The sequence below is a fragment of the Camelus ferus genome, chromosome 28, assembly GCF_009834535.1.
Source record: "Camelus ferus isolate YT-003-E chromosome 28, BCGSAC_Cfer_1.0, whole genome shotgun sequence".
Taxonomy (NCBI): Eukaryota; Metazoa; Chordata; class Mammalia; order Artiodactyla; family Camelidae; genus Camelus; species Camelus ferus.
This window is the reverse complement of record NC_045723.1, coordinates 5,776,355-5,803,255: the sequence shown is the minus strand read 5'-3', so window position 1 is coordinate 5,803,255 and position 26,901 is coordinate 5,776,355. Positions and strand designations below refer to the sequence as shown.

The 26,901-nt window shown below is 52.0% G+C and overlaps 1 protein-coding gene across 7 annotated transcripts in view; it reads left to right on the top strand.

The window, feature by feature from the left end:
* The window catches only part of PAX8 (paired box 8), a 55,436-nt gene that overhangs the window by 3,247 nt on the left and 25,288 nt on the right, over window positions 1–26,901 (top strand). For 6 of the 7 annotated variants that reach the window (XM_032469800.1, XM_032469793.1, XM_032469798.1 and 3 more), the window contains exons 3-4: window positions 3,968–4,081; window positions 26,158–26,323. In XM_032469800.1, the coding sequence (XP_032325691.1) occupies window positions 3,968–4,081; window positions 26,158–26,323 (280 nt within the window). The remainder of the gene's footprint in view (window positions 1–3,967; window positions 4,082–26,157; window positions 26,324–26,901) is intronic. The other variant, XM_032469795.1, reaches the window with a different exon arrangement.

Sequence of the window (26,901 nt, the reverse complement as noted above, 5' to 3'; positions counted from 1 at the left end):
AGAAACGAGAAATACCACATAAATATTAAAATATAAGTAATACTTTATCCTTGTATCCGGGAGGAAGAGGAAGAGAGTTTAGTAAAAAAAAGCACGCGGATTGTCCTTAAAAGTTATGCGAAGTAACTTACCAGAAGCCTTCTCCCTCAACTCCTGAAAATAGGTTTTTCAAGAAGTAAAATGAGACTTTAGATCAAGGAGAAACCTACCTCTAACTTCCTTAGATCAGCGATGTAACCCCCCCCCCCCCGCCCCTGCCATTCCTCCTCTTGTTTTTAGAAAGGAGCAAAGGGGACCAAATGATTTGGGGAAGGATCAGTTTTGTTCCTAGGTTTCTTGACTGCGCTGAAAATAAAGTCTCGGAGTGGGAAACAGTCTTGAGGAACATAAAGAGGTATAGGGGTTCCTCAATTCGTCTTTGTTTCAAGATAGTCCGTCCTCCCACCCTCCTCAGTGCCAGTTAATTAGGAGATAATTTAGCTACCTTGTGAATTAGTTTTAAGATAAGTATCTTTTCAAGCTTTGTCACTTTAATTGCCCCCACTGATTGATAAGAAGTAATTATTTCTAATTGACACTTTTTTGATGTCTATTGGAAACATTTATTTGGGACATTTTTGAGGTGGACAGAAAGTTAATTAATTTTATCCATCTGTACCTGAAAGGACTCTGCCTGATTTTGCTGAAGAGGACAAAAGATACGAAGGAAAACAACTCAAAAATCAATCAATCTCGGAATTTTAATTATTAAGAGATATTTTGGTTCAAAAGAGAGCATCCTACTGTTATAATAACATGTCAAAACTTTCTATTTATGGCCTCAAATCTTGAATTTTAATGCGGTACATATTTTATGGGTATGTGTTTTCCCAGGGTCATACTCACCATCCTTTTATATACTGACTTCATTTTGGAGGCTATTCAGCTTTGTAATTAATTTTTGTGAAAAGTAGGATCAATAGATCTCAGTACACTCAGAATAAATGGCATCATTTTTGCCAGAGCTAATTGTAAGAAAGATTTACTAATAATCATCCTTGTTCTGTAATTATTGATAGAGTTGAGTATAAAGGTGAAACTTTTCATACCTAAACCTCAAACCTCAAACCTCGGAGTAAACAGTTTAATCATTCACATCCTCCAGAATATGCTACCACAAAAGAGAGAGAAGGGAACGAATGAATACAGAGGAAAAGAAAGACACTGGGAAGAAGAATGGGGGAGGGGAGCAGAGGGAGGAAGAAGGTAGCTGGAGAGAAAAAAAATGGAAAAACTTATTTCAGAAATGAAGGTAGCCTGGTGCATGGAGGCGTTGCCATTCAATATAAGAAAATCAAAATTCTGCTTCAAAACATGTCTTTTTTGAACGTGATCTCAGCCATAGCTCCTAGCAACCCCTAACCACCACCAGAACCTCCCCCCAACACAAACACTTTTCTACGCATAAAAAGAGGTGGGATCTTTGGGGAACCGGCTGGTCTGGATCTTGGGTGTCTAGATGTCAAAGTCTGGATTTGGTGCCCATGAAAAGGAAACTAGAAAATACACATTGTGCTCTGATGGCTTATAAAGAGATTTGAGTGCTGTTTATTTTTATTATTAAAGCCCCTGTGATCTTCATTCCTAGTTGTGTGTACTCACAGTCTTTTCATGGATAGACTTGTGTCTCCCTGACATAGGAAAACATTTCCACATTAATCCAAAGTGGAGACACATGCTCCCGCACACCCATGCACTGCTTGAAATCAGAGCAGCCCCATCAGACAAGATGCTCTCCTGCCAGGTTCATTTCAGCTGGTGCCTTTTTCCAACATTTGCGCATAAAATCTCGTCTGTTTTTAATGCTGTTTCTCCCGGATTACGTGGAGCTGCAAGAATGAGGAAACATTTTAAATGAAAAAGAAGTTTAAGACGTACAAACAGCAGATAATATCGCATACCAACCTCACTATTAGTGAAACTGGAAAAAATATATAAATAATGCAAAAAAATCAGCAAGGGAGAGTTTAGTAATGGAAAATTCCCCTGCAATTAAATGAAACAGTAATTTAGTGGAGATATGCCTGGGTGAATTAGCATTTATTAATTGGTTCTCATAAAAACAATTTATGTGTCTGTGTTTGGGGGGAGGTGTTTAAAGTATGGATTTTTCATGGGAAAATTTCCTCAAATATTCATATCAAATTATGGAGTGGGTCCATTCTATTTTGTGAAAAATCCCCGTTCTGAATTTCACCTGCCCACAGAGAGCATGAGGATAAAGAGGAGGAGCCCCCTTTAGATGACAAGAATGAAGCTGGTCCCCTCTTCTCTTGGGACAGTTCCAGGCATGAAGCCAATGGGGGACATATCAGCAGAGTCTGCTAAGCTTAGGAACATCCAACCCGGGTCCTAAGTAGATGCCCAGGTGACCCATCCCCTCTGGGGCCCAACTGAGAGGCAGGGGAGGCTGCTCTGTAGCCCTGCCACCCCCCACCCCCCCACCCCCCAGCCTGCTCCAACATCCTCGCCAGCTCAGGCAGGAACTGCAGTTTGTAATCTCAGCGAGGAGCTTGCTAGGGTTGACTGGTGCAGGGATGTGTTTACTTTCTCTCGCCACAGTTGGTCTGTCTTCAGTTCTAAGCATTTTCAAGCTGCTCTATTTATCAGTCCACGAGGTGCCGAGTTCTCAGTGGCACTGAGAAAGCTTTGAGCTCCAAGGATCTGAGTACACAAAGAACCAAAAGATAAAAGAGACCATTTCGTTTCAGGAAAAAAAAAAAAGAGAGAAAGAAAGATGACTTTCAAAGGAGGGGGCAGGGGAATGCACCCCCATTCAAGACGGCAGGTTGTTTTTGTTTTAGTTGAGACTTGGGGAAAGGCTGAGTCACCAGCCTTCAGGAGCTCGCACTCCTTTCAAGGAGAGAACTTGGGGATGTAAAACACCCCCTAAAAATAGGAGAAATGCAACCCCACCCTCAGAGCTTCAGGAGGGGAAGGATTCTGGACCACCTTAGCCCAGGTTCTCTTGGAAGTGGAGCTAAAACACTCCACTAGGAGGTACGTGTAAGGACCACTTCTGACAGAGGTGCTTGGTGCTTCCCTTTGAGGGAAGGAGTACAAAGAAAAACTATCCAAGTGTCTCCTGGTTCCTGAAAACTTCCCTCTCCCAGGCCAATTACAGTTTCTTCGGTCCTCTGTCAGTGACCCTGGGGTGGAGCCTCTGGGTCCGGGTGGAATGGGCAGGGGCGTCCGCACTTCCTTAGTTATTTGCCATCATGGCATGTTTAAGTAGATCTTCGAGGGTTTGTAATTATGTCCTGAGGTCCAGGGTTAGGGCTGACAAGCCCATCTGAATTTCTGAAAACCCCTCCTGACTCTTCCCTTGGCCTGGTGGGTGGATGAGCAAACGTCTCTGACCTGGGTCAGGGGTCAGAAATACCTTCGTAGGAAGGTTTCTATTTTAAACCCACAGTTCATGTCACTGAGTCTGAGCTTTTCCTTGACTGGGGCTCCTTCCCCAGAAGGATAAAGGGCCTGGGTAGGACCTAGTGTCTCCTTGCTGAAGCATGCCTGAGACCCAGGGGAGGGACACTCAGGAGTTCCCCAGGGATATGTGGGTCCTGTCTCTGTGTTTATTTTTGAGGATCCTCCCTTAGTCCTGGATACCTTATAAAATGTCAAGGATCACCAAAGCTCAGCCCAGCCAGCCCACAGCCACTCCAGCTGTGCCAAAGCCAGGTTCAAAGTGCTGAGGGTACCCTGACACTGAGTGAGCGCTCCGTAAGTGGAAGCTCTGACTATTATCTTTGTGGGCTGTTACAAGTGTGGGATTCTGCTGGGAGGAGGGTGTGCCCATCATCTCATTGAATTCTCAGGAGTCTATTAGGCGGGTTTGTTACAGACATTTTTACAGAAGAGAAGGGAATGGACGCTGAGTGAGGCTGATCTGATTCCAGCTCCCTTTCCACTGTCCTTCTTTCCAAAGTCCAGATCATCAAAACTTCCTGTAGTGTTAGATGGTTCATGCCTTCAACTCCATTGGGAACTCGGACCAGCACCCTGGGGGAGGCAGCTCAAGGCCCTGTACGGACGGCGACAGGTAGGGCCTTCAGTTTATCAGCTTGTTTTTCTCATCGGTGTCCCTAAGATTCCAGCTCAGTTCAAATAGATCCCTTTCAGGGCTGTATTCACTCTTCCCGTCTGCAAAATGGGAGCAGTGGTCCCTCTCTGGATGTCCCTCTTGGAGGTCACTGTGAGGAGGAAGGGTGCTCAGTGACTAGGAAAGGCAAACAGAGAGAGTTTAACACTCCCCAAGATGCTGTGTTTCTGCCTGCACCCCCAAAAAGCAGCTATCCACGGGCATCTCAATAAATCACAGGCCAGCAGGGAACTTACTCCCTCGGCATCTCCAAACCCCACCGGGCCTCTGCGCCTGGGTGCGTTTCAGGGACTCATGAGTTAGTGGGTGTGATGCAAGCAGCTTCACAGTTACTGGGAAGACCCGCCCTGGAAGTCAGGGGCCGTCACCAGGTGCCTTGCTCATGGGCAGCAGGTGGGGAGCCCTTGAGATGCTGGAAGCCATTCCCCCAAGTTCAGCTTCCTTCCCTCTGCTGCTTCCTGGTTGGGGCGGGGAGGGCTCCTCTCACTCAAGGATTCAAAATCACATCGTCTGCGCCTGTGGAGCTTCCTTCGAGGCGCGCTTGTAGGAGCTGAAAAGGGGGCTCATTTCAGTGTCACGTTTCGCTGTGGGGAGTAGCGGCCCAGCTCCTGGCTGGTGGCATTTCTCAGATGCAAACCTGTCTTTGGGTTAAGCCAAGAAAGAGTGAGAAAGAAAAGCCACTTCTCTCCCTTCCTCTGTAAACTCTCTTTTCTTCTCCTGTCCTCCGCCACGTGCTCCTCCGCGTTATCTTCTGCACTCGCTCCCGTAAGTGGCCTTGGAGTGACCGGAGTCGTCAGCGCTAATTAGTCCCCTGGGACATATTGTTGCTGTCAGAGCAGCAGAGAGGTCGGGGAGCTGGTTGGGTGACGCATCTAAGAGAGAAACAGCTTCATCTGCTGTTGTCCCGGGAACCGCGCATTCCCCGCACACCCAGGGCCCTCTGCGGGTGTTGCGTTTTGATTCCTTACTCCTCTGGGAGGACGGCACAACCATCGCTCCTGGGATCGACTCCAGGGGAGCTGGGAGGCGTCAAGATGGCAAGGGACTTTTGAAGTCACCGGGGAGCTGGGCCTTGCGGCAACCTACCGTCTCTGCAGGCAGCAGGAGGGGCCACGCCTCGGAGTCTTTGCCTGTGACTCACACCTTGCTGCTTTCTCCCCCAGTGACGTCAGGCGAGCCAGCCACCTCTCTGGGCTTGAGTTTCCTTTGTATAAAATACGGAGATGTCACAGGGTTTCTAGGAAATACTGAAAGTAAAACCAGTATCCTCACCTGACACGTAGCAGCTACTCAGGAATTTGTCCCTGCTCCATACAGAGGGCACCAGGGAAGAGCATCTTCCAAGATTCTCCAGGTCAGATGCCCAAACATGCTAATATTTGTCTTAATATTTCCTGTGAAACTCTCCTGGAGGAACTTGACATCCAGTGTCCAAACCTTGTTCCAGTTAAGACTTAGGACAGACATTTTACTAGTTCACCTGGACAAAATAAGAGGCCTACGGCCCAGGAGAGTTGGATTAAATGAAAGGGTTCGTGGGAAAGGCTGGCTCAGAGCCCTGTGGCCATGATCAGCTGCTACCCCAGCCCACTCTGGAAAAGGCTTCCTTATTCCATTTCCCCAGAAAACTCAGTCACAGGGGAAGCACTCGGCTCACGATAGAACAGGCTGTCTCTGAACTTTGCGTTGGAATCCAGAACATTCTAGAGTTTTAGTAGAACTGGTCTTAGAGGAAAAGTGAGCTAGAGTGGGCGTGCATCTTCACTGTGTGTGTAGCTAAGACAGGACCACGGGAAGACGTGCGCGGAGTACTTGTTCTTAATTGACACGGAACCAGATGTTTATTTAAAAAGAAGAAGAAATTTACGAGTCTTCTGTCTTCTACTCTCTTCTCTCTCCTCCCTCCAGCCCCACCCCTACCCCTGTTTTATATTTCCCCACTTTGTGTAATAATAATCTAGCTTCGGCAGAATAGCAAACCCTGGTTGACATTTAGAAGTCTGGGATTAGCTGAGCACCAAATCCCTGACGCCAGCCCTGTTTTGCTCTTTCCCTCCAAAGGGATTGTTCTTGAAGGCTGTCCAGATAGACGTGGCAGGAGTTGGGCGATCACCTGATACATCCCTGTATGTCTGGCCATGACTTCAAGTCAGAGGAAGAGGCCAGGAGGGAGAAGGTGGGGCCAGGACAGGAGATGGAGTCAAGCTGGAATCTGTGGGTCAGACAGAGGTTTGATTCAATTTCACAAGCCCTCGTGGAGGGCCACCTGCCGTGGGCAGGGCACCACGCCAGTGATGGTGGCCCTCACTGCCACGGTAGTCCACGTAAATGGCAGGAGTGAGAGGCCTCTCCTCAGGGCAAGAAGCTCAAGACTCATGATCCCCTTTCAAGGAGGTAGACTCAACACCAGGAGGGGAAATCATCAGACAGAACACTTCAGTGGTGGGACAAGGGATGAGAACCAGCAAGCCGGGCGCTGGGATCACAAGAAGTCATTTATCACCCATAGCCACCCCCACACAACCACGTAGTCACTGATAACAGAGAACCCCTCATCTGGCCTTCTGGAGTCTGGTCAATCCCCAGAGCACTCGCTGTTCCAGAAAGGCAGCCTGTGAGGCAGTGTGGGAGCAGCCAGCTCCACAATGGTCTACCCTGGGGCTCCGGGTGGCTGGCCAGCTCGTGGCAAGATGTTCAGAGTTGTAGGTGTGAACGCGGTGGAGGCCTGCCCACTTCTGCCAAATCAAAACCCTCGCCGGACCCATCCGATGCTTAACCCGCGTGCCTTCAGAGATTGTCAGACTTTACAGGACTTCCCCCTTGGCCTCCCATCTCCTTGATAGTGTGACAAGGCCTGGGTCCTTCCAGTCCCCGTGTTTTCTGGTGATATGATAACACCCCATACCAGAAAGATCTCGTGCCCCCCACACCCTCTCCATCACCTCCTGCTGGCTGGACAGGTGCCTCCAACTGGGACGGGCCTGCCCCGGGCCTTGGGGCTCACCCTCGGGTGAGTGGGGCCTGCTCCCCAGAGTAGTCACACAGGTGCCAGCCTGATTGCCTGCTCACAGTTGCTTTCCTCAGAGCTGGCTGGGTCCTACTGGCTGGAAGGTGTCCATCTCCCCGGGAGATCTGAGGCCGGGAGCGCGTCCTGCCCCTGCCCATGTGGCCCTCCGTCCCCACCTCCCTGGAAGTCACTCTCTGTCCCGGAGGGTACACACGACTGTGCATGGTCTTCTATTGCTTGCAGGCTGTTGTGTGTGTGTTCATCCATCTCCACACGTAGACAGTGCCCGTCATGAGGCCAGGGCGCCTCTTTGCCCCTGGATGGAGGTTCCCGAAGAGGCTGGGCCTTGGGAATCTGACACACCTGGTTTTGAATCCCCACTCAACCAGGTCCACCTGCATGACCTCAGGGGCCATTTCCCTCCCCGGTGACGTGGACTCATGGTTCCTGCCTCAGAGGGCTGCTGTGAGGCCATGTGTTTGTGAAGCACTGAGTCCCAGGCTCTGCACAGCCCAGCCCTCCTCAGGCCACCCAGCTCAAATGCCACCTCCCCCTGGAAGCCTTCCGGGATTTCTTTCTTCCTCCCCAAGTTTCCTAACACTTTATTTTTATGGCATGTTTTGTAGCCTACTTTGTGTAGGAATGTCTGCCTCTGCGTCTCTCACCTCCTAGACTTAAGAATCACAGCTTACAGGAGCCTCAGAGGTCTTGTTACATCAGATAGTCTACCTAGACCCAGAGTTGTTCAAGACCGGAAGGGTGAAGCCCTGTCATCATGTTTTACCCACGGGGAAACAGGCCTGGAGAGCTGTGTCCCAGACCCCACGGGCTCGTGGCAGAACAGTGGCCTCACACTTATAACCCGGGCTTTGGTGGCACGCCGCTGCCTGTTGGAGGGTGTCGCAAGGGAGAGTGAGCGCTGACCCCAGAGAATAAGAAAGGTTGCGGCTGTCGGGACTGGCAAAGCCCAGGGGGAGCTGCCGAGGCAAGTGCACACCCGCACACGCACACACACACGCATGCATACACACACACAGCACACACTCCCGTACACACCAACGTCCAGTGACGCACACATACCCACACCTACACACAACCAAGGCTGGGACTAGGGTGAGGCACAGAGGCACACTTCCAGGCACCCAAATTTAAGGAGGCTCCCACATGCAGGCTCATCAAAGAGCAGGGTCAGCCCAGAGAGCCAGTGCCTCCTTAAATTTTGTACCCTGGATGCCTGGCTGTCCTCACCCTCGTCCACATAGGTGACACACACACTCCTACACCCACACTCATACACACGTGGGTGACGTGGCTCACCCACACGTGCACACGTGTATACAGTACTCACCCTCTCACACACATAAACACACGTGTGTGTGTGCAGAATACTGTCCTAGGTCTGTGGGCGATAAAAAGCCATGGCCAGAGAAGCCCCTGACTCCCAGACACCCCGAGAGACCTGGCCGGGAAGTTACAGGAGCGACTGATGAGTCCCGATCGAGGCCACAATGGCTGCGAAGACACGATACTGGACGTGGCAGGGACAGTGGGGTGCAAGAGATCTGGGGAACCCGCTCTGGGTTCTGGATCAATTCCCGTCAGCCTAAGGGTCACTGACTTGTGACCTCCCCGCTCTTGAAACCTATGTCCTGAGGTCTGAGCAGAGGAGCTCTGCTGTCCAGCCATGACCCCTCCAGGCCCCCCACTTAAGTTATGGGACATTGGTGGCTATGGGGCCCCGCAGAGACCTTGTTTGCGGATGAGACCCAGGGACAGCCAGTCATTTGTCCCGGTCACTTGTCTGGCCAGTGTCAAAGCCACTACAATGCTCGGGCTCTGAGATCCATGGTGACTCTTCCCAGATGAGGACAGAGTTACAGAGGGTGGGAGTGGGGGCAGAGTGGCACGACTTGCCTGTTCCAGAATCTTGCCTCTTGGTCTCCCGAGGATGACAACACTGGAGGCAGGGGTCTGAGGGCTGCCACTGGTGGGCTGCTCTGCTCAGACCACGAGAATGTCCCCACTCAGAATCCCCGGGAGCTCTGCACAACCCCTCCACTAAGCCTGTGGGGGAGACGTGAGCGGGACTGGTGGTCTCGTGGACACGTGACATGAGACTTGCTGCAGCCCCGCGTGAACTGGTTGTTACCAACAACGCGGTGCATCACAAAGACTTTGTATATTTGACCAACAGATATTCGTATAACTTTCATAAATCGGTGATTCTCCCACAAGGTTTCCCCGCACAGTGTGTAACCCGATCATTGATATAATGAAACTGAGTTACGGTGGCAGGAAAGAGTACATTTGTGGATAAAATACCTTTGAGTTAAGGGTGTATTTTTTTTCCTATTTATTGGCCACTGCCTCCTATTTTCCTAGGCCCTGGGGTCTGATTTAACAGCACATGCTAATTTCTGCTTTGTAGAGCTTACTGTTTGGTGGTGTTCTTGGCAGAATACTGTGTGTGACCCGCCAGATGCCCCGTCTCCAGGGAACAGCAGGGGATGGTGTGAGACTGGAATTGCCTGATGGCCACCGAGTGGCTGTGACGCCCCAATTCTGTGAAATGCTGAGGTCCACAGGCCCGCATCAGAAGGCATCTCAAGCATTTCCTCCATGGAAAATTTATGTTGCCACCGTTTGATGAGAGGAGCCTCATGCCTGCGCCCCCTCCTCCTGTCTTTACTTTTCCCAACAAAACCTCCTCCTTATCAGGCATGTGGTCTGACGAGAGAGCGCGCGCCCTGGTGTCTCTTCTTCGGGCACTAATCCCATGATAAGCTCCCCACCCTCATGGCCTCATCTAACCATGATCATCTCCCTACGTCCCCACCTTCAAACACTGTCACACTCAGGACTGGAACGTCAACATATGAATTTGGGGGGTGGGGGGGGGAACATTGATCCCATAACACCAGCCACAGACATCACGGTTTATTTTTCTCCTTCTCAGATGCACAAACTATTGATTCTCTCTCCAGAGATGCTTCTGTTCCTAGCCCTCTGTGATGTACCTGTCTCCTCTCTTCCCGGCCTATTTCTCTTCTAAGTAGGTACTCAGTCTGGATCCTGCACCTGGACCATCTCAGGTTTCACGCCAGCTCCTAAAGCAGCATCTGGTATCCCTTTAGTCACCGGCTCTAACTTCCTGGCGTGGCTGCGCCAGCCTGGCCAAGCCCAGTACCCGTCTCTCAGTGCCCCCACAATCATGCTCAGTTACTCCCCGATCTGATGACATGCTCTCCCCAGTCATTCATCCCCTGGCCACAGAAGCCTTGAGTTCTAATTCCAAGCTGTCTCAGAGAACATTATTACTCAAATATTCTATTCAGTGAGTTAACATCCACCAAGCTCTTCAGTGTGTCAGGCGTGGAGTTAGGCTTTGGGTTACAGGAATCAAGAGACCGTGCCTCTGCCTTTGTGCTGATGTTCTAGAGAGAAAGAAAAGCAAATTGGACTTTAAGTCACAAGCACAAAGAGAAAGAAAAGGCTTCAGTCCAGAGAGACACAAAATGCTGAGTTTGTCGGGCAGCAGGGAGGCGTGCTGGGCTGAGTGGGTGCTGGGGGAGGCAGGGAGGGCCTTTCTGGCGATGGGGCAGGAATCCACCAGGGGACTCAGGAGGGACCTGCTGGAGCCAGGACGTGACACTCTGGGAGTGTGTGCAGGATCCAGAGCCCAGGGTCATCTCTGGGCAAAGGGGACAGTTATGGGAAGACAGGTGGGGTTCAGACAGTGTGGGGTGCTTGCACCCTGCCGTCAGGAAGACGGGGTCAAGTGCACGGAATGTACTTGCTAGTGGGGGAGCAGTTCCCGCTCACGGCCATCCTCACCTGGCCCTGACCTCACACTTCCCTTGTCACCGGGTTCCATATTCCTAGGGCTACATACCTACGTACTCGGTCCTCTCTGGGATTTGCGGTGTTCTTTTGTTTTCGTTTTTGTTTTTGTTTTTATTGATGTATAGTCAGTTTACAACGTTGTGTCAATTTCTGGTGTCCAGCACAATGCTTCCGTCATACGTGAACACACATGTATTTGTTTTCATGTGCTTTTTCACTGTAAGCTACTACAAGAGATCGAATCTGGCTCCTTGTGCTCTACAGTATAAACTTGTTTATCTATGTGGTGTTTTTATTAAGTGGAACAGCTTGGCGATCGTCTGTGATCGCTAGATGTTTCACATTATCAAAATGTTCGGATTTCCTCCTGTCCCAGCCCTGTTCCAGAGGATCCTAACCTGGTGATTTTCCAAAATCACCCTGCTTGCCCTTCCTCTTAATCCAATCATTAACAGGCATCTGTGGGCAAACAGCGGGCGTACAATCCGAGAAGGTTCCATCCCACCCCACCGACCCGAATTCCCACTGTCTCCGTATGCTGACCCATGTTCCAGCCAGCTAGTCTTTGTTTCCAAAACACGCCGTGCACACTCCCACCTCTGTGCTTCTGCCCCATTCGGTGGCAGCTGCCTGGAACCTCGTCCCCACTCCCGCCCCCTTGGCCAAGCTCCGCTCAAGTGCCACTTCCTTAACCAGACCCTCTCTCACACCGTCCCGTGTGACTGCCCACTGCACCTGCCTCCAAGCGAGAGGAAGAATTCTGGCAGTTCTCCTTGAATCCCCAGCACCTTTGAGAAAACCCTGTCTGGAGCGAGGGCTCCACAAATCCCCGTGATGGTCGTTTTCACCTGACTCGCCAATAACATGGCCCGTTGTTTCACTGGTTGACCTAACTCATACACTTGAATTTTGTAAATAGAGTTTTTCCAGCATGAAGTACACTTGGTCGTTTCACATGCCACTGATATAATTACTCTTCTATTTTCTTTATAATAAGTGGCCACTATGGGACAGAGAGAATGAGAAAAGCAACCGTTTAGGGAAACGGATGCAGCCACTGAGGCCCGAGCTGTCCCACCAGGACACCTTCCTGCTCCTGAGGCATCGTTGCTGGACTGGGTTCAGATGCAGGATGACAAGGGGGGGCAGCAGTGACCACTGGAAGTAGCGAATACTGGCAGCGCTGGGCCGGACTGACCCAGCAAGGGAACCGTCCTGTGGGACGCTGGGTATCAGTGTGGCAGGGTGGTGGGCCAGATTCAGGGTCCATGTGTGGGGACCAATAGTTCCAAGATTCTGTAGGTTAGGAATAAAATTTCCCAACCAATATCTGGCACATAGTAAATATATGATAGATGCTTGATAAATATTTGCTAAATGAGAGGACCTTTTGGAAAATTTGCTTTATACAGATATCCCTCAAGTGTGCTCTCTGGTCTAACGTCCGAAGCTCCTGGGGCTCTATTAACCGATGGGGGGCGGGGCTCTTGAATCTGTGTCCTTCTCGGGCTCCCCGCGATTCTGCTGTAGATCAGGATCTGAGAATATGGATCTAGAGTCGGCCCACCTTGAGGCCCAGCCAGAGGTCATCCTCACGTGGAGCCTCTCGTGCCAGCCCTCTAAAGAGACAGCCCTTCTCTCTGCCCGGTACCCCTCCTCCCGGAGATGTTCCATCTGGCTGTGGACAGGAGTGGATCAGACCCAGATACAATCTCAGGTCTGCTCTTAACTGGCTGTGCACAAGCCGTTAACCTTCCAAGACAGTGTCTTCACCCACAGGATGGGCTCGGAGTACCAGCCCCTCCCTACCCATAGAGTTGTGAAAACCCATCCCCTACGCAACCAAGGCCCATTGATATTTGTTACCTTGAATTAAATTTCGGGATCACTTACCTGATAGCACTTTGAAAGGGCTCTGCAAATGTCAGGTGCGTTCCTGACCAACCTTTTGACTGGATCCGGAAAGTTCTTGAAAGGAGGAGAAGCCTGCAAGTCCTTGTGGGCTTGAGGGGAGCACAGCCTGGCTGGGCAAGAGTGAGGGACCCCTGCAGGAGGCTTCACTGGGCTGAGATGTGGCGGCTCTTGCCTTAGAGAAGAACTTGCCGAAGGATGGAAGGGTGGGGAATGGACCAGGACGGTGGCTCTGTGGGAGGATGGCGATGTCAAGAGAAGCAGGTGCAGGCAGAGAGGGTCAGATACTAGAAAACGTTTGCTCTCTGCCTGAGTGGTGGAGCCCTCCTTAGACTGACAAAGTCACTTGGAAGGGCAGCCAAACATCCAGGACTGTAGCCCAAGGGGCCTTCCCCATGCCTGCTGGGTCTGTTTCAGAGCTGGAACCTTGTTGATCTGTGCATTTGTTTGCCGGGGCTGCCGTAATAAAGGACCACAAACAAGGGGGTTACAGCACAGACGTGCATTGTCTCGTGGTTCTGGGTGCGTAGGGGTCTGAGATCCATCTGTGGGTAGGGTTGGCTCCTTCTGAGGGCTGTGAGGGAGAATCTGTTCTGTGCTTCCTCCCCTGGTGTCTGGTGGCATGCTGGCTGTCTCCCCTGTTCGCTGGCTTGTGACAATATACCTCCAATCTTCACAAGGCATTCTCCTTGTGTGTCTCTCTCTCTACCCAAATTCCCCCTTTTCATAAGGACATGGTCCTGTTGGATTAGGGCCACCCTAATGACCTCATCTCAACTCGATCATCTGCAAAGACCCTCTTTCTCTATATGGTCACATTCTGAGAAGCGGGGTGAGGACTTCCACGTGGGAGTTTTGGGAGGACACAGTTCAACGCATAGCGATCTGGGTGTTGCAGGCGGTTAGTCTAATTCAGCTCCCTCTGAGACTTTTGGCAGCTTCAGGTCCAAGTGACACCAGCTATAGACGCCCTGGCTGGGGACCGACAGAAAGAGGAGGAGCCAACAGGTGTTCCTTAGAGCCTTTCACACCCCCAGGCTCCCACAGGAGAAGGGACTCTGTTTCCCAAACCCAAACCCACAGAAAAGAGCTTCCAGACTGTGTTGATCACATAAGAAAATCAAATGACAAGCAGACTGATAAAAGGACCCAAAATCTTTCAGGGATTCTGCCCAAGCCCCACCATCTTCTTCCTTCACTGTCTGCTGAGATGGCCCCAGTCAAGATGGTGCTCAGGTCCCAAAGAGGCCCCCTGGGATGTGGAATGAACAGGGACTGAGGTCAGAAAACATGACTTTTGCCCTGGCTCTGCCATGACGTGTGTCTGTGACATCAGACACATGGCCTCCCCTTCCTGGCTGAGGGACGCTCTTAAAAGTGGTCACAGCCCTGGCACCTCATGGGGTACTTCACGTGCCCCCCTCAACTGTGTGTCAGCAGAGTGGCTCTCTCTCTGTCATCTTGCAGGTCACCTGCAGCCCATGGGGCCCAGTTCATCTTTCTACAGGTGGCCTCCGGGCCACCTCCTGGTAGTTTCCTCTGCAGAAGAGTTTCCCAAAGTCCCCTGCAGAGCTTTCTCTGCGCCCTCTGCTGGTAGTTTCTAGCCACCATTCCTGAGGGCAGTCCTGGAGTCGTAGATGTGGGACTCAAACGACAGTAAAGATGATCTGCGCCCTTCAAGCCAGATGAGGAAACTGCAGCACAGACAGGCAGAGTCCTGGAGCAGGTGGAACCCAGGTCTCCGATTCTCAGCATGCCCCTCTCCTTTCCCTGAAACCACTACCTGCAGGCTAGGTCTGCCCCGCTGTGTGCCCTCCTGTGTCCTTATTCAGCACTGCGTGGCTGTTAGAGTGTTATCATCCACTTGGCTGCAGTGCCAGGTTCTGGGGAACCAGCTGTCGACAGGTGTGGAGACCACAGATATGCAGTTTTGTCACAGATTTTTCTCACTGTGTCACACGCCAAATAGCGAGTCTTCTTCATTCGTTTCTACCTGTTTCACTCCTCAGGGCGGCCAGGCTCCCTCCTCCTGCCCCCACAACGAGGGCTGGGGGCTCTGTACACATACACACACGCGCGCACACGCACACGCACACGCACACACCCCACTGTAGGAATGCCACAGGGTTGTGGAAAGAATTAAAGGAGACCGTGCTTGTGAGTGGATTTTAAAACTTGAAGGTTCTATGAGGTGTCAGGGATTATTAACCTGTAAGTTTCTCAAGGGCGAGAGCTGTGTCTTCTGCCCACATACACGCAACCTGGAATATTATTAGAGTGGGCGCTCATTGAATTGAAATCTAATGAACTGAAAATTGTTTTAAGATAGACCCATTTTTTAAAAGAAAAAACAGCGTTAACATCTGCAGGCCTCTGACCCCAGGGGGATCGGAGTGTAAAGCAGAGCGATCTGTGCTGATGCCAGGCTTCCAAGTGCGCAGTCAGCAGGCTCTGGGCGCCCACCTCGTGCCTGTCCGCTCTCCCCCAAGTGCAGAGGCCCTGGCCTTTTCCACTGCAACCCCGGGGTGGGCGATGCCAGGAGTCTAGAGGCATCCAGGACACCTCCAGAAGCTCTGGCAGGTGCCACTCGCAGCCCCTGAGTGCAAGTTCATGTTTCATCAATTCCTTAATGTTTTCAGTACATATTTATTGACCATCTACTGAGTGGATATAAACTCTGGTCAATTACAGAGGAAGTTTTTAAAAATACAGACACCATGCCAAGAGATTCTGGCTGAACTGACCAGAGGTGGAAAGTTCCTGAACGCCCCAGAGATTCTAGCGTGCAGCCAGGGCAGGAAGCACCACCCTTCTTCCTGCAACGCAAGCTCCTGCGGTCACGTAGGACACTGCACCTGCCCTCAAGGAACTAGGTGTCTAGGGGGCAGGGAGGGCACTGGCCCCAAGAAAGGCCAATGGTGGGAGTCAGATGGAGGGCTGTGGACCGGAGCGGTCAGTGGAGAAGGTGGGAGTGAGTGAGTGAATTTTCCTGGGAGCTGGGCCAGAAAGGCTTCTGTCCTCGGGAACATGAAGGCCAGGGCGTGAGGTGGGTTTGAGCCACCCCAAAGCCACATCCACAGAGAAGAGGCACCACGTCTTCAGGAAGAGGAAAGAGTGCGCCTCCAGTTTGAGAAACAGGAAGGGAAGCGAGATGGTACCCAATCTTAGTCACGGGGAGAAAGTGGTCCCATGCTGTTTAAAAGCCTACCAGTATAGTTTATTGGATCCGAGAAAGCTGGCAGAGGCCTCCAGAAATCTTCAAGACAGTCCCAAAGGTGAACTTAGCCAAGAAATGCCTCCAGCTCCCCGGCCCCTGCATTCCCGAGCCTTCCAGAGTGCCTTTGAGACCAGGCAGGGCCTCTCATCAAGCAGCACTTTTCTTAGGGAGCTTAGAGGTCTACTGACATTTACAGCAGCTCCATCCCTGGAAGTCCCCGAGCTGGGTCCCTTCCTGGGAGGGAGGTGACAGGGTTAATCTAAGGGCTGGGGGAGGCAGAGAAAGGCCTGGAAACCACACAGTGAAGCCAACCAGATTAACCAAGGAAGCGAGAGGGGGGTAGACCATTAGGAAGACAAAGAGAAAATCATGCTGGAGCAATAGAAAGGGAAATCTAATATCAACTAGGGAAAAATAAATGGAGATTAGGGCAAACAAATTAGCTTTAATGGGTTCAATGCTAATACAAGAATAACAGCCGAGCTGTGAATGCCTTTGAGGGGAAGATGGGATAAAGAACCCGAGCAGTCATGCAGGCAATAAAGAGGATGCGGGGAGGCAGATCGACCAGAGGAGCTGGAGGCGGGAGGTAGAGGGAAGGGAAAAGTCAGGGCCACTGCGTGAGGGAGAGATGTGCAGGAGAGGTCTGCCATCTTGGACCAGAGTGGAGGTGACGGGGCAGGCAGAGGGCTAAGAGGAGGTGAGATGGGGGAGCAGGGGCGATCAGCGAGGGGTGGAATCAAAGCAAGCCAGGCAGTGGGAAGAGACTGAGAACAGAAGAATAAAAACCCCGAGAAGGAAAGTCTGGGCAGAGAGAGAGTGGGGATGGATGGATGCAAAGAGAGTGGAGAAAAATAAACCAACAGGGAAGAGGGGGAAGTGTAAAGGCATTAGGTTTGTTCTCAGACTAAAGAAAATCATCAAAGAGGAAATATTAGGTCCCAGCAAAATGCAAACCCAGAGAGGATTCTGAAGTGGGCTTTGCAAAGCAGCCCAGCCGGGGAGGTGACGGGAAGATACGTTCCCCCTCAGAGAAAGGTCTGACGGCGCCTCCAGAATAACCACGTGCTACCAGGGGCGGGGCTGGGTGGGCGGGGCTGAGCGGCACCTCGGAGGCCCCAGCTTGAGCCTCAGTTCTGCGCCTTTGTGACCATGCAGCCTCGGGCAAGTTGCACACGGTCTCTGCTCCGATCTGTAAAATGGGGACAACGTGCTGTTACAAGACCTAAATGGGACGAAGTGCTTAGAGCGTTCAGCCGGCTCCAGAACGAGCACCGCCACCACTGCGCGGCTGTCAGCGTCACTCCTAAGCGTTGACTCACGGCGGAGAGCAGGGCGGGACTGAATACCGAAAACCTTTACTTATGTTTTCCTTCCCCTTTTTCCTCTTCTGTAAGTCCAACATTGGCCAAACACAAGCCAAGTGTGGTTCTTTCCCAGCTAGAGACTAATCCAGGGGAATCCATCTTTACCACCTGCCCCCACCCCCGACCCCTGGCCCCATTTCCCACCCTCCATCCTTACCAGCCCTCCCACTCTCTGGGCTGATCTAGAGCATCCGAGAAAGCCAAACGTCTAGCCTATTATTCCAAGGGCCTCTAGGAGACCCTCAGATCTGCCAGAACTTGAGAGCATAGGAGGCTGGGAGCTGGAGTTGTCCTCATGGCCTCACAACCTGGGGCCCTCTTGGGCTGCATGAAAGTACATGGCGTCCCCACGAGAGGGACAGAGGCCAACAGACCGAGAGAATGAATCAACAAGAACCAGCCCAGGAATGAATGAATAACCACCTCGACAGGGGATCCAGGAGGGAAAAGAAGGGCTGGGATTGTTTCCTGCCCCTCAGGGCATTCCAGAACCTTGCCCTTTGCTCGTCACTAAGGATTTTGGAAGACAGAGAGCTTCTGCTGATCCAGGCAAGAAGAAGGGTAGGTGGGGTGGGAGAGCTTGTCACTTGCTGAGAAATAAGTTCATTCAATGGAAACCATTCCCATAAAACCGTCACCTCCAAGACAGGTCGCCAGAGCCTGGAGCCGTGCCTGTCGCGGAAGCAATGATGGTCAGAGGGTAATGGAGACTGTTTGTCTGAGTGCTATACGTGCATCGTGTTGTGTAGATCACACAACACGCCTAGCAGGAGAGGCGGAGAGCGGCAAAGTTCATGCCGAAGTCAGAGGTGGGGAAAGGGTTTGAATGTTGCTGTCTGTCTTCCGAGCCTGCTCTCCTAAACTCTACCCTACACAGCTTCGGTGGATGAAACTAAATGAGTAAATGAAAACTGCCCACTTATCAGGGCGAGAGGACAGATTCAAAAGCTACTTATCAGTTCATGCTTCTGTGAGGGACTGAGAAGTGGGCCACGGGGCAGGGGCTGAAAGGCTAGAGGATGGTACAGGATGTCCTCTTGTCACACGTGGTTCTTGTCAGCATCGTCGTAGCAGCGGCAGGTGATCCAGATTCCGGCTCTCCTGAAACCAGCCTCATGGGCACCTCGGATGGACCAGCAGCAGCCAGGATGTGGCATCACCTGGGAGGTCCAGGCCCAGCTCCCCGGGCTCCTCCTCCAAGCATCAAAGTTCTGAGGACTCCAGCCTCTTCCCTTTCCGCCCGCGGGCCTAGGAATGACGGCCCCCTCCTGCAGGTGCCCTCTCAGGGCCACGCCAGGGCTTCTCTGTGCTCTTCCAGCCTCCAAAGCCCAGACAAGCAGGTCCCTGCATGAAAGCCCTTCTGTGGAAATATCTGGAAATAAGTTTGGGTTTTCCAACCGGCCCCTGACTGATACTCTACTGAATGCCAGAGAAGGGCTGAGGAAACAGGATTCCAGGGCTGGCTTGGTTGTGTCCTTGGCCTTGAACCCAGAACACAGTGCTGAGCATCTTGGCAGTGAGAACTGGAGAATCAGTTTCTTTTTTTACCAACAGGACCCTGGCAGACACCTAGGAGCAGCAATGCCCAGCAACCTGGAGCCAGAAGCTTCTCCAGGGGCTTCTGAGCCTGGATGGCTGAGCTCCCAGGAAGGGCATAGCTTTGCTAGTAAACAGTTGTCCCTCCTGTCTTGAGCTGTCTCTCCTGGTTCTGCCCCTCAGTACACGCTGAAATCTCCCCACCAGAGCTGTAAATCCCTCGTCATCCTCCATAACCCTCAATGGCCGGAGTTAGAAGGAAAAGACTTCTCAGCCTGCGTTGGTGACAGTGTCCTAGAGTGATGTAAAATGGTGACAGTAGCAGTCACTTCACGGAGTGCCCCCCCGGAACCAGCAAGGCAGTGGGTGAGCCGTGACGCTCCCAGAGGAGGTGTGAGCCTGACACGCATCGCACATGCAATGCTGACCTTGAAGGCTGGATGCAAAAGCCAACAGGAAGGTCCCTGCATTCATTCCACGGCTCCTGTAGAAGAAAGGCAAGCCTCTCTTTTCCTGCGTCATGATGTCTGGATCCCCTCTTTAAAACAACTCACGTCTAAGAGTGTAGGTTTTTGAAAGATACAGACTCCTGCTTGGGGAAAAGAATGTGTGGGCTTCACTCAGCTTGTTTTGGAGCAGCTTTCTTTCCTCCCTCCCTCCCTCCTTCACATCCCTCCCTTGCCTGCTTCCTTTTTTCCTCCCTTTTTCCTTCCTCCTTCCTTCCTTCCAGTAATTAACTCAACCAGTGTTTATTGGGTACTTACTGTGCACCAAGCATTATACTAGATATTAGGGTTTTGAGATAAAGAAGCCACATCGTCCCTCAAGGGGCACGGGATCCTTGCAGCAGGACCCAACCAGTATAAAGAGATCCTGTTGGGGGACGGTATATAGCTCAGCGGTAGAGTGCGTGCTTAGCATGCGCGGGGTCCTGGGTTCAATCACCAGTATCCCTATTGAAAAATAAAGTAAATAAATAAATAAAAATAAATAATGAAAAAGAGACCCTTATGTTCTACTACATGGTGGTGGTAGAGGTTGTGCTCTGGTATGTTTAAAAGACAGGACCGGAGATAGCAGGGAGGGAAGGCAAGGAGGACTTCCTGGAGGAGGCAGCTTCCCGGACTGACTCAAAGTGTGAGTACAAGTCAACCGGGAGACAGTAAGGAAAGAACACTGCAGGCATGGAGGACAGCATGAACAGGGACACAGGGGAGGATTCCAAGGCTGTGAAAGAACAAGCAATTCCGTGTTGCTGGGTCATCAGGTTCGAGGCTCAGACAGGTAGGAAGCGGGGTGGGGAGGTAAGTCAGGGTCAGCTCATGTGGACATTGCCCTCCAGATTCAGTAGCTCGGACCTCACCATGCAGGAGATGGTGCCGTGTCCTGGAGGATTTCTTCAGTGTGGAGTGACATGGTCAGCCTTGGGTCTCAGATGTATCGCACCCCACAAAGGGTCCCATGTGCAGGTAGACGGCAGAGACCAGGGAGTCTAGGTGACTAGTTAACCCCTACTCATGTGCGTCCCAGATTATCTGTCACTTAGAGTTTTCTTGGATCACCTGGAACTAATTCCGTGTCTCGTCCTCCACCCCGTTATTCTTTAATACTATACTGTGTCCTTCTTAGCATCCATCCAAGTAATAATAGTACATTTATTTGTGTGTTTGCTTTTTAAATATTGATCTATCCTTAGACTGGCAGATCCATGAGGGCAGGGATCGATTCTGTGTAATCATTTCCAGTAAAACGCATGGCAAGCGATAGGCACTCGATACATGTACGCGGAACGGATAAGTGAACGCGTGGACGTGTGGATTCTTGGGATGGCTAGGAAGGTGCTGGTTAGGTAAATATTTGGCAGGTAAAATGTCATGGATTGGAGAGGACTCCATATGGAGAGACTGGAAGAAGCAGAAGGCTGTTAGTTGATTCATATGCTGTATATTTCTTGAACACCTTCTCTAACTGAATAATGAACAAAACAGACACGGTCATGCTCTCAGGGAACTTTCATTCTGGTGGGAGAAGACGGTCCGTACTCAAATGTGTAATCACGCAACAAATAAATATAAAATGAACATCTGAATGAATGCCATGCAAGAAAGGAAAAGGATGCTGAGAACATCCAAACAGAGGCCCTAACCGACTCTGTAGGATAAAGCAAAGCCGCCTGGAGGAGGGCACTTGCGCTGAACTTTGTGGGGCAGGAGAGAATTAACTAGGTGGGAGGGGAAGGTCAGTTCCAGGCAGAGGGAACGGCACATGCAAAGGCGCCAGAGCAGGAGGACACACTGCTCTAAGGTCACGCAGAAGGTGCAGCGCGGAGAGGGTGGTGGAAGGTGGCAGGATATAAAGATGAAGGGCCGGGTTTATGTTTCCATGGCAGCTGGTGTCGTGACCAACTAGGGCGACACTCACAGAAGAGTCTCTGTCACCCAGGAGATTTCTGGTAGGATGCTGAGTACAAAAATGGGGAATGATCTGGACTGGAGACACCTGGATGCCCACGATGCCATCAGTACAGGGGATGTAGGTAAAACAATGAGAGTGGGGGGCAGGTCACCAAGGATGTAGGGTGAGCTGGATTTAAGAGAAGCCCAGGGTGGGGTGGGGAAGGGGGAGACATAATGGAACAAATGAAGGAAGAGAGCCAGATTAAAGAGAAACAAAAGCACAAGGAACCAAGAGATGTCCTTGTCATGGAAGCCTCTTTTAGAGCGAGAACTCAGCACCCTCCATGGCCCGCCATCCACCTAGCTCTTAGTCGCTGAGCATCTGCTAAACCTCAAGTGGGTCGGGAGGTGACCACTGACTAGCAAGGGAGGAAGTGAAGGAAACAGCCAAGTATGACACCTTGTTGAGAAATTTGGTTGAAAACAATGGGAAAAAACAGTTTCGTAGGCAAGGGGAGGTTTGGTTTTGTTTCGTTTCGTTTTGTTTTGCAGGAGGGGCTGGGAAGGCAGCATTCATTGTGACTGTAGGTCTAGGGGACGGCCCTAGGGGAAAGGGAGGAGTGACTCATGTGAAAGCCGTGGGAGGCTGGTGTATGGAGTTGGGCAGAACGGGTCAAAGGATGAGGAATCAGTGAGAAAGTGATGAGAAACGCAAGCAGCAGCTTTAGCGAGCTACGGTCTCTCTTCTCCAGTTACCCTCGGGAGGAGAGGGCAAGGCACAGAGAGATGGGGGCCACACCCCACTGTGGGTCCTGCGCTCGCTGCCCCCAAGCAAGCTGGCCTCCCCTTGTCTGAGGACGTCACACCCAGAACCTGCTTGTGTCCGACCAGGCCGTCTCACTGTCCCCCGCCACCCCCATGACCCTCTGGACCACGCAAAGGGCCTTTGCTCAGGAAGCGTCAAACCTCTTCCTGGTTCACATCTTCCCCTCTGGCTCATCCAGGGTCTCCCACTCGTTCCTGGCTTCCGGCCTCAGAGCCCACCGTGTCTGCAGCAGCACGGCTAGGTGGTCAGGATGGTGGGTGGCCCGGCCCTCCCTGTGGCAGGAAGGAAGGCTGCACCCACCTCTGGGTGTTTGGTGGTGACTTGCCCAAAGGAGTCGACTCCCCCACACCGGACGCAGGAGGGACAAAAGTCCTTCTGTTCCGGGGACTCAGCTCCAAACCTCAAACCATAGGGGCCATCTTCTTCTGCAGCCAGCAGGCTCTTTCGAGACTCTCCATCCTGCCTGTCCTATGGTCACAGTCAATGTCTTTCCATTTCTCAAGAACATCAATGCCTTGGGCCTGGATTTTCTTCCTCTGGAAGCTTCTTCACCTGGTTCTCTCCTAATCATTCCTCCCTGCAAATCCCCTCTGACCACTTCTGGGCTCCCCTAGCATCTGACTCTTCTTTCCAGAATCTTCCTGAATCTTCCAGAATCTTCTTTAACATGGTGATTCCTAATTCATCTGATTGCATCCCCCCCAAAGAGTTTAAGATCACGGCCAGTTTTCTTGTCTCGTCCAAGGTGATAGCCTCAGTGCTTTGCACCTGATTCATGGGAGGTCCTTGGCACCCATGTGCTGAGATTAAGAGAAATGAAAACTGTAATACACAAACGTGTAAGCACTATCATTCTACGAAGACGGGGCTAGGATGGGAGGTGTGTATGTAGTTAATTATTCTCTTAAATTTCCTTTACCAGCCATTGCCCAGTCTAAACCAGTGGTTCTCACCCTGTGGCCCCAGACCAACAGCATCAGCCCCATCCGGGAACTTTTTAGAAACGCAAATTCTTGGTTCCATCCCAGACCTACTGATTCAGACACTCAGGACTTTGCTGTTTGTGTCCTGACAAGCCCCCCGAGTGATTGTGATGCACATTCAAGTTTGAGAACCACCACTCCAGTCCTAGGGCCAACCTTGGGCCATGGCCTCCAACCACATGAATGTTAAAAATCAGGAAAACGTTACACTTTGATCTAGAGTTCCCTCTGACCCAACGTTTCTCCATCCTCAGTCCCCCTGTTTTCCTCTGGCAGCTGTAACAGATCAGCATCAGACACTGCAAGAAGTTTGGCTTAGCTCCCATTCAATGGATGAAAACACCAAGGCTGGGAAAAAAAACCCTCAAGTTTCTCAAATGATGAAACTAAAACAGGCAGAGTCAATGCAGGAATCTGGCCCAACCAGTAACACAAAGAACTCAGAAGCCAGTAACATAAAAGAAAGCCCCAGAGAATTCACAGGGTAAGGGCCAGAGTTATGACTGCATCTTTCCCTTCACACCGATGCAGGCTGATCTAGTAAATTGCCTTTCAGGAGGGGTCCTGAGGGTCCGGGTTTCTAAGGATGCTGATCAGCCCTTCATGAAGACTGAGGACAATGGCCTACACAGCTTCAGTGGAGAAACAGAGTAGATTTGTTTTTAAGGCACAATTCCCAGTGCATGCCACCAGAGAATGGCCTTTGGCTTTCTACACCTGCTACCTTTCTAGGGGTGAAGAACTCCACCTGTAGGAAATCTCACTTCCAGACATAGCGGGCCTAGCACAGACACCTGAGCCCGGTGGGTGACGTGGCAGCCTAGGTTCTGGAAATTTGGGACAAACCTGGACTGCTCAGGGTCTTGTTTGTTTGGGTGGCTATCGGGCGCCCCCTTGTGTTCAGTGTCTGGACCCAAATGAGCCAAAAAACAACACAGATGGAGTGAGAGTCAAACGGCCGGCCTGTGGCCAATGAGAAGCCAGCTAACTGGGCTCAGGAGTAGATCCAGGCCCTCCGCCGACCACCTGGCATGTCTTCCCAACCCTGGTGGAGACACACTGGCTGGGCCAAGTGGCCTAAAACAGGGCAGCGTCCAAGCTCTCCTCCAGGGAGCTGGGTCACCGCGTCCCTCCTTCAGGGTGTTTGGCCAGCAGGCTTTTGCTGCTGACCTAGTGCCCAGGCCAGAGGCGCTTACAGCCTCTTTTTTTTTTTTTTTTTTCCAAACAGAAACTGACTGCTCTGCTGAAGGCAGCTTGGGCCCCTGAGGACACATTGCAAGGAGGTTCTGAATGTGCTAAGTCAGTGGGCAGTAACGGGCACAGTGTGCCCAGCAGAGGATCTTCCCACCCTCGGCCGTAAATAGTCCTTAACGGGCTGACACGGAAGGCCTGGCAATAGCTCTTCCTCCTCGCCTCCCAGCTCCCTCGACTCCCACCCCCGGGGCTCTGCCATCCCGGCCAGATCACCAAATCATGCCCCGGTGTGAAAAGACGTCCCAGCGCAGGACTGCGCGACCAGTCCCAAGTTCCCAGGGTCGGTTCTGGCCATAGACCAGGGCTCACCCAACAGCCCTGGTGGGAGCCTTAACCCTTGGTGAGATCCTGACTTCTCTTCATAGAAGCCGAGTCACCTGTCATATAAATCAAGTCACTGAAACTCTCTAAGCCTTGGTCTCCTGATCAGCCAAAGGAAGATCGCAGGCCTGAAATTAGCCCCACCTGGACCCAGAGATTTTAGAAAGTTGAATATGTTGACGAATTTAGCAGATCAGCAGCTTGTTGCCTCTAAGCCTTTGCACATGCTGTTCCCACTGCCTGGAACAGTTCTAGCTTTCTTCCTTCTCTCCTTCTCTGGTCTGATCCATCTTTAGCTTCAGTCTCAGCTCAGACTTCTCCAGAAACACTTCTATGGTCCCCTGAGCCTGGGCTCGGTCCCATCCAATGGTTCCCAAGACCCCCCGCGTGTCCCCTGTCCCAGCAGTGGCCATGCGGTGAGTAACTGGCCGGTCTGGATCCTCACTTAAACCCTGTGAGGCAAGAGCAGGGATCACATTGGCCTTTTTCACCTCGGCATCCGCAGGGCCAGGGACCAGTGCCTGGCACGAAGTAGGCACTCAGTAAATATGTACTGAATAAGCAGAAGGGACTCAGAATGAAACACAGGCTGCAGACAGAGGGCAGAGGCCGAGTCAGGAAGGCAGCTGAGGAAACATGTGCACATCACGGCCTGTCCACGTCCTGCACCACTGCCCACAGCCCAGCCTGCCAGCCCTGGAACCCTGGGAGCCGGGGCCAGTGAAGTCTCTGCCAGCCCTTCAGGGCTCCTAACAGTGCTCGGGCCATTCAGGCTGGGAGCCCACGGACAGAGCTTGGGCCTCCTCTGCCCCAGCTCAACCGGAGAAGCTCTGCTTTTATTCTTTTGTGTCTGTGTTTCTCAATGTGATTGTGCTTAAAAGTCTGGCTCTATGGTTCAAAAGAAGAGAGAAAGGGAAACTCAAATACCACTGATTTCGCCCTGTGCCCTCGTTTCACAGATGAGGAGTGGAGGCACAGAGAGGAGAGGGGATTCCGCCAAGGTCACACAGCTCAGTATCAGAGCAGGAAGACCCTGAATCCTCAGCTCCTTCTATAGTCTCCAGAAGGAGGGAGAGGGGTGGTGGGGTTGCTATTTGGGGTGAAGTGCTGAGGGTCTAAGAGGAGACTGAGCAGGGACAAAAGGTCCCCAGATGGTGATGTGCCCTTCTGCCGTCAGACACCACCCCCTGCACTGGAGCTAGTCATCCTCAGAGGCTGGGAGCAGGATGGGGTGCAGCAGGAGTGACCGTGTTCCCGCTGGGGGTTCAAGTTCACGGGCTCTCACACAGCCAGTGCCCACACGCGGGCCGATTCCCTACCTGACCACAACATTCCCCGGGACTGCTGTCTTTCAGGCCACGGAGGGCTGAACCAGCTGGGAGGGGCCTTTGTGAACGGCCGACCCCTGCCCGAAGTGGTGCGTCAGCGCATCGTGGACCTGGCCCACCAGGGCGTGAGGCCCTGCGACATCTCCCGCCAGCTCCGCGTCAGCCATGGCTGTGTCAGCAAGATCCTTGGCAGGTAAGCACAAACTTCACCACTCGCCACCCTCCCTGCAGGGCTTGCCCTCTGCAGCCCACCTCGAGGCCTACCAGGGACTCGGGTCCCCTCCCCGAGTCCGGCTTGGGTCCCAGGACCTGCACAGGGTGTGGTGGTGGTTCTGGGTGCCCCCATCGCTCTCCCTCTCCTGTGGTTTTCCTGCCTTTCCGTCCTTCTTTGTCCATTTCCCCTTCCTGTCTTGTCTCCCTCTCCCTTTCCCTCCTCTGCCCCATGTCCCATTTTCCAGAGGCTTCTCCGTTCCTAAAGCAGAAGACTCTTCCCCAAAGGCCCTCCCCATCCTGAGACCAAGGGAAACAGAGCCAGTAGGGAGGGGACACGCAATCCGAGGTGGCTCCTGAGGTCTAACCCCAACACGAGGGACATCTGAGTCTGTGTTCCTCAAACGGTAACTCCCAGAGCATCTGCGACCCAAGCTCGGGGCTTGCTTGATGAAATGCAATCCCTAAGCCCCAGGCCAGACCTACAGCATCAACCTCTCTGGGAGCCAGGGCTGGATGCTGTGATTTTCATAAGATGACCAGGTGACACTTTATGAACAC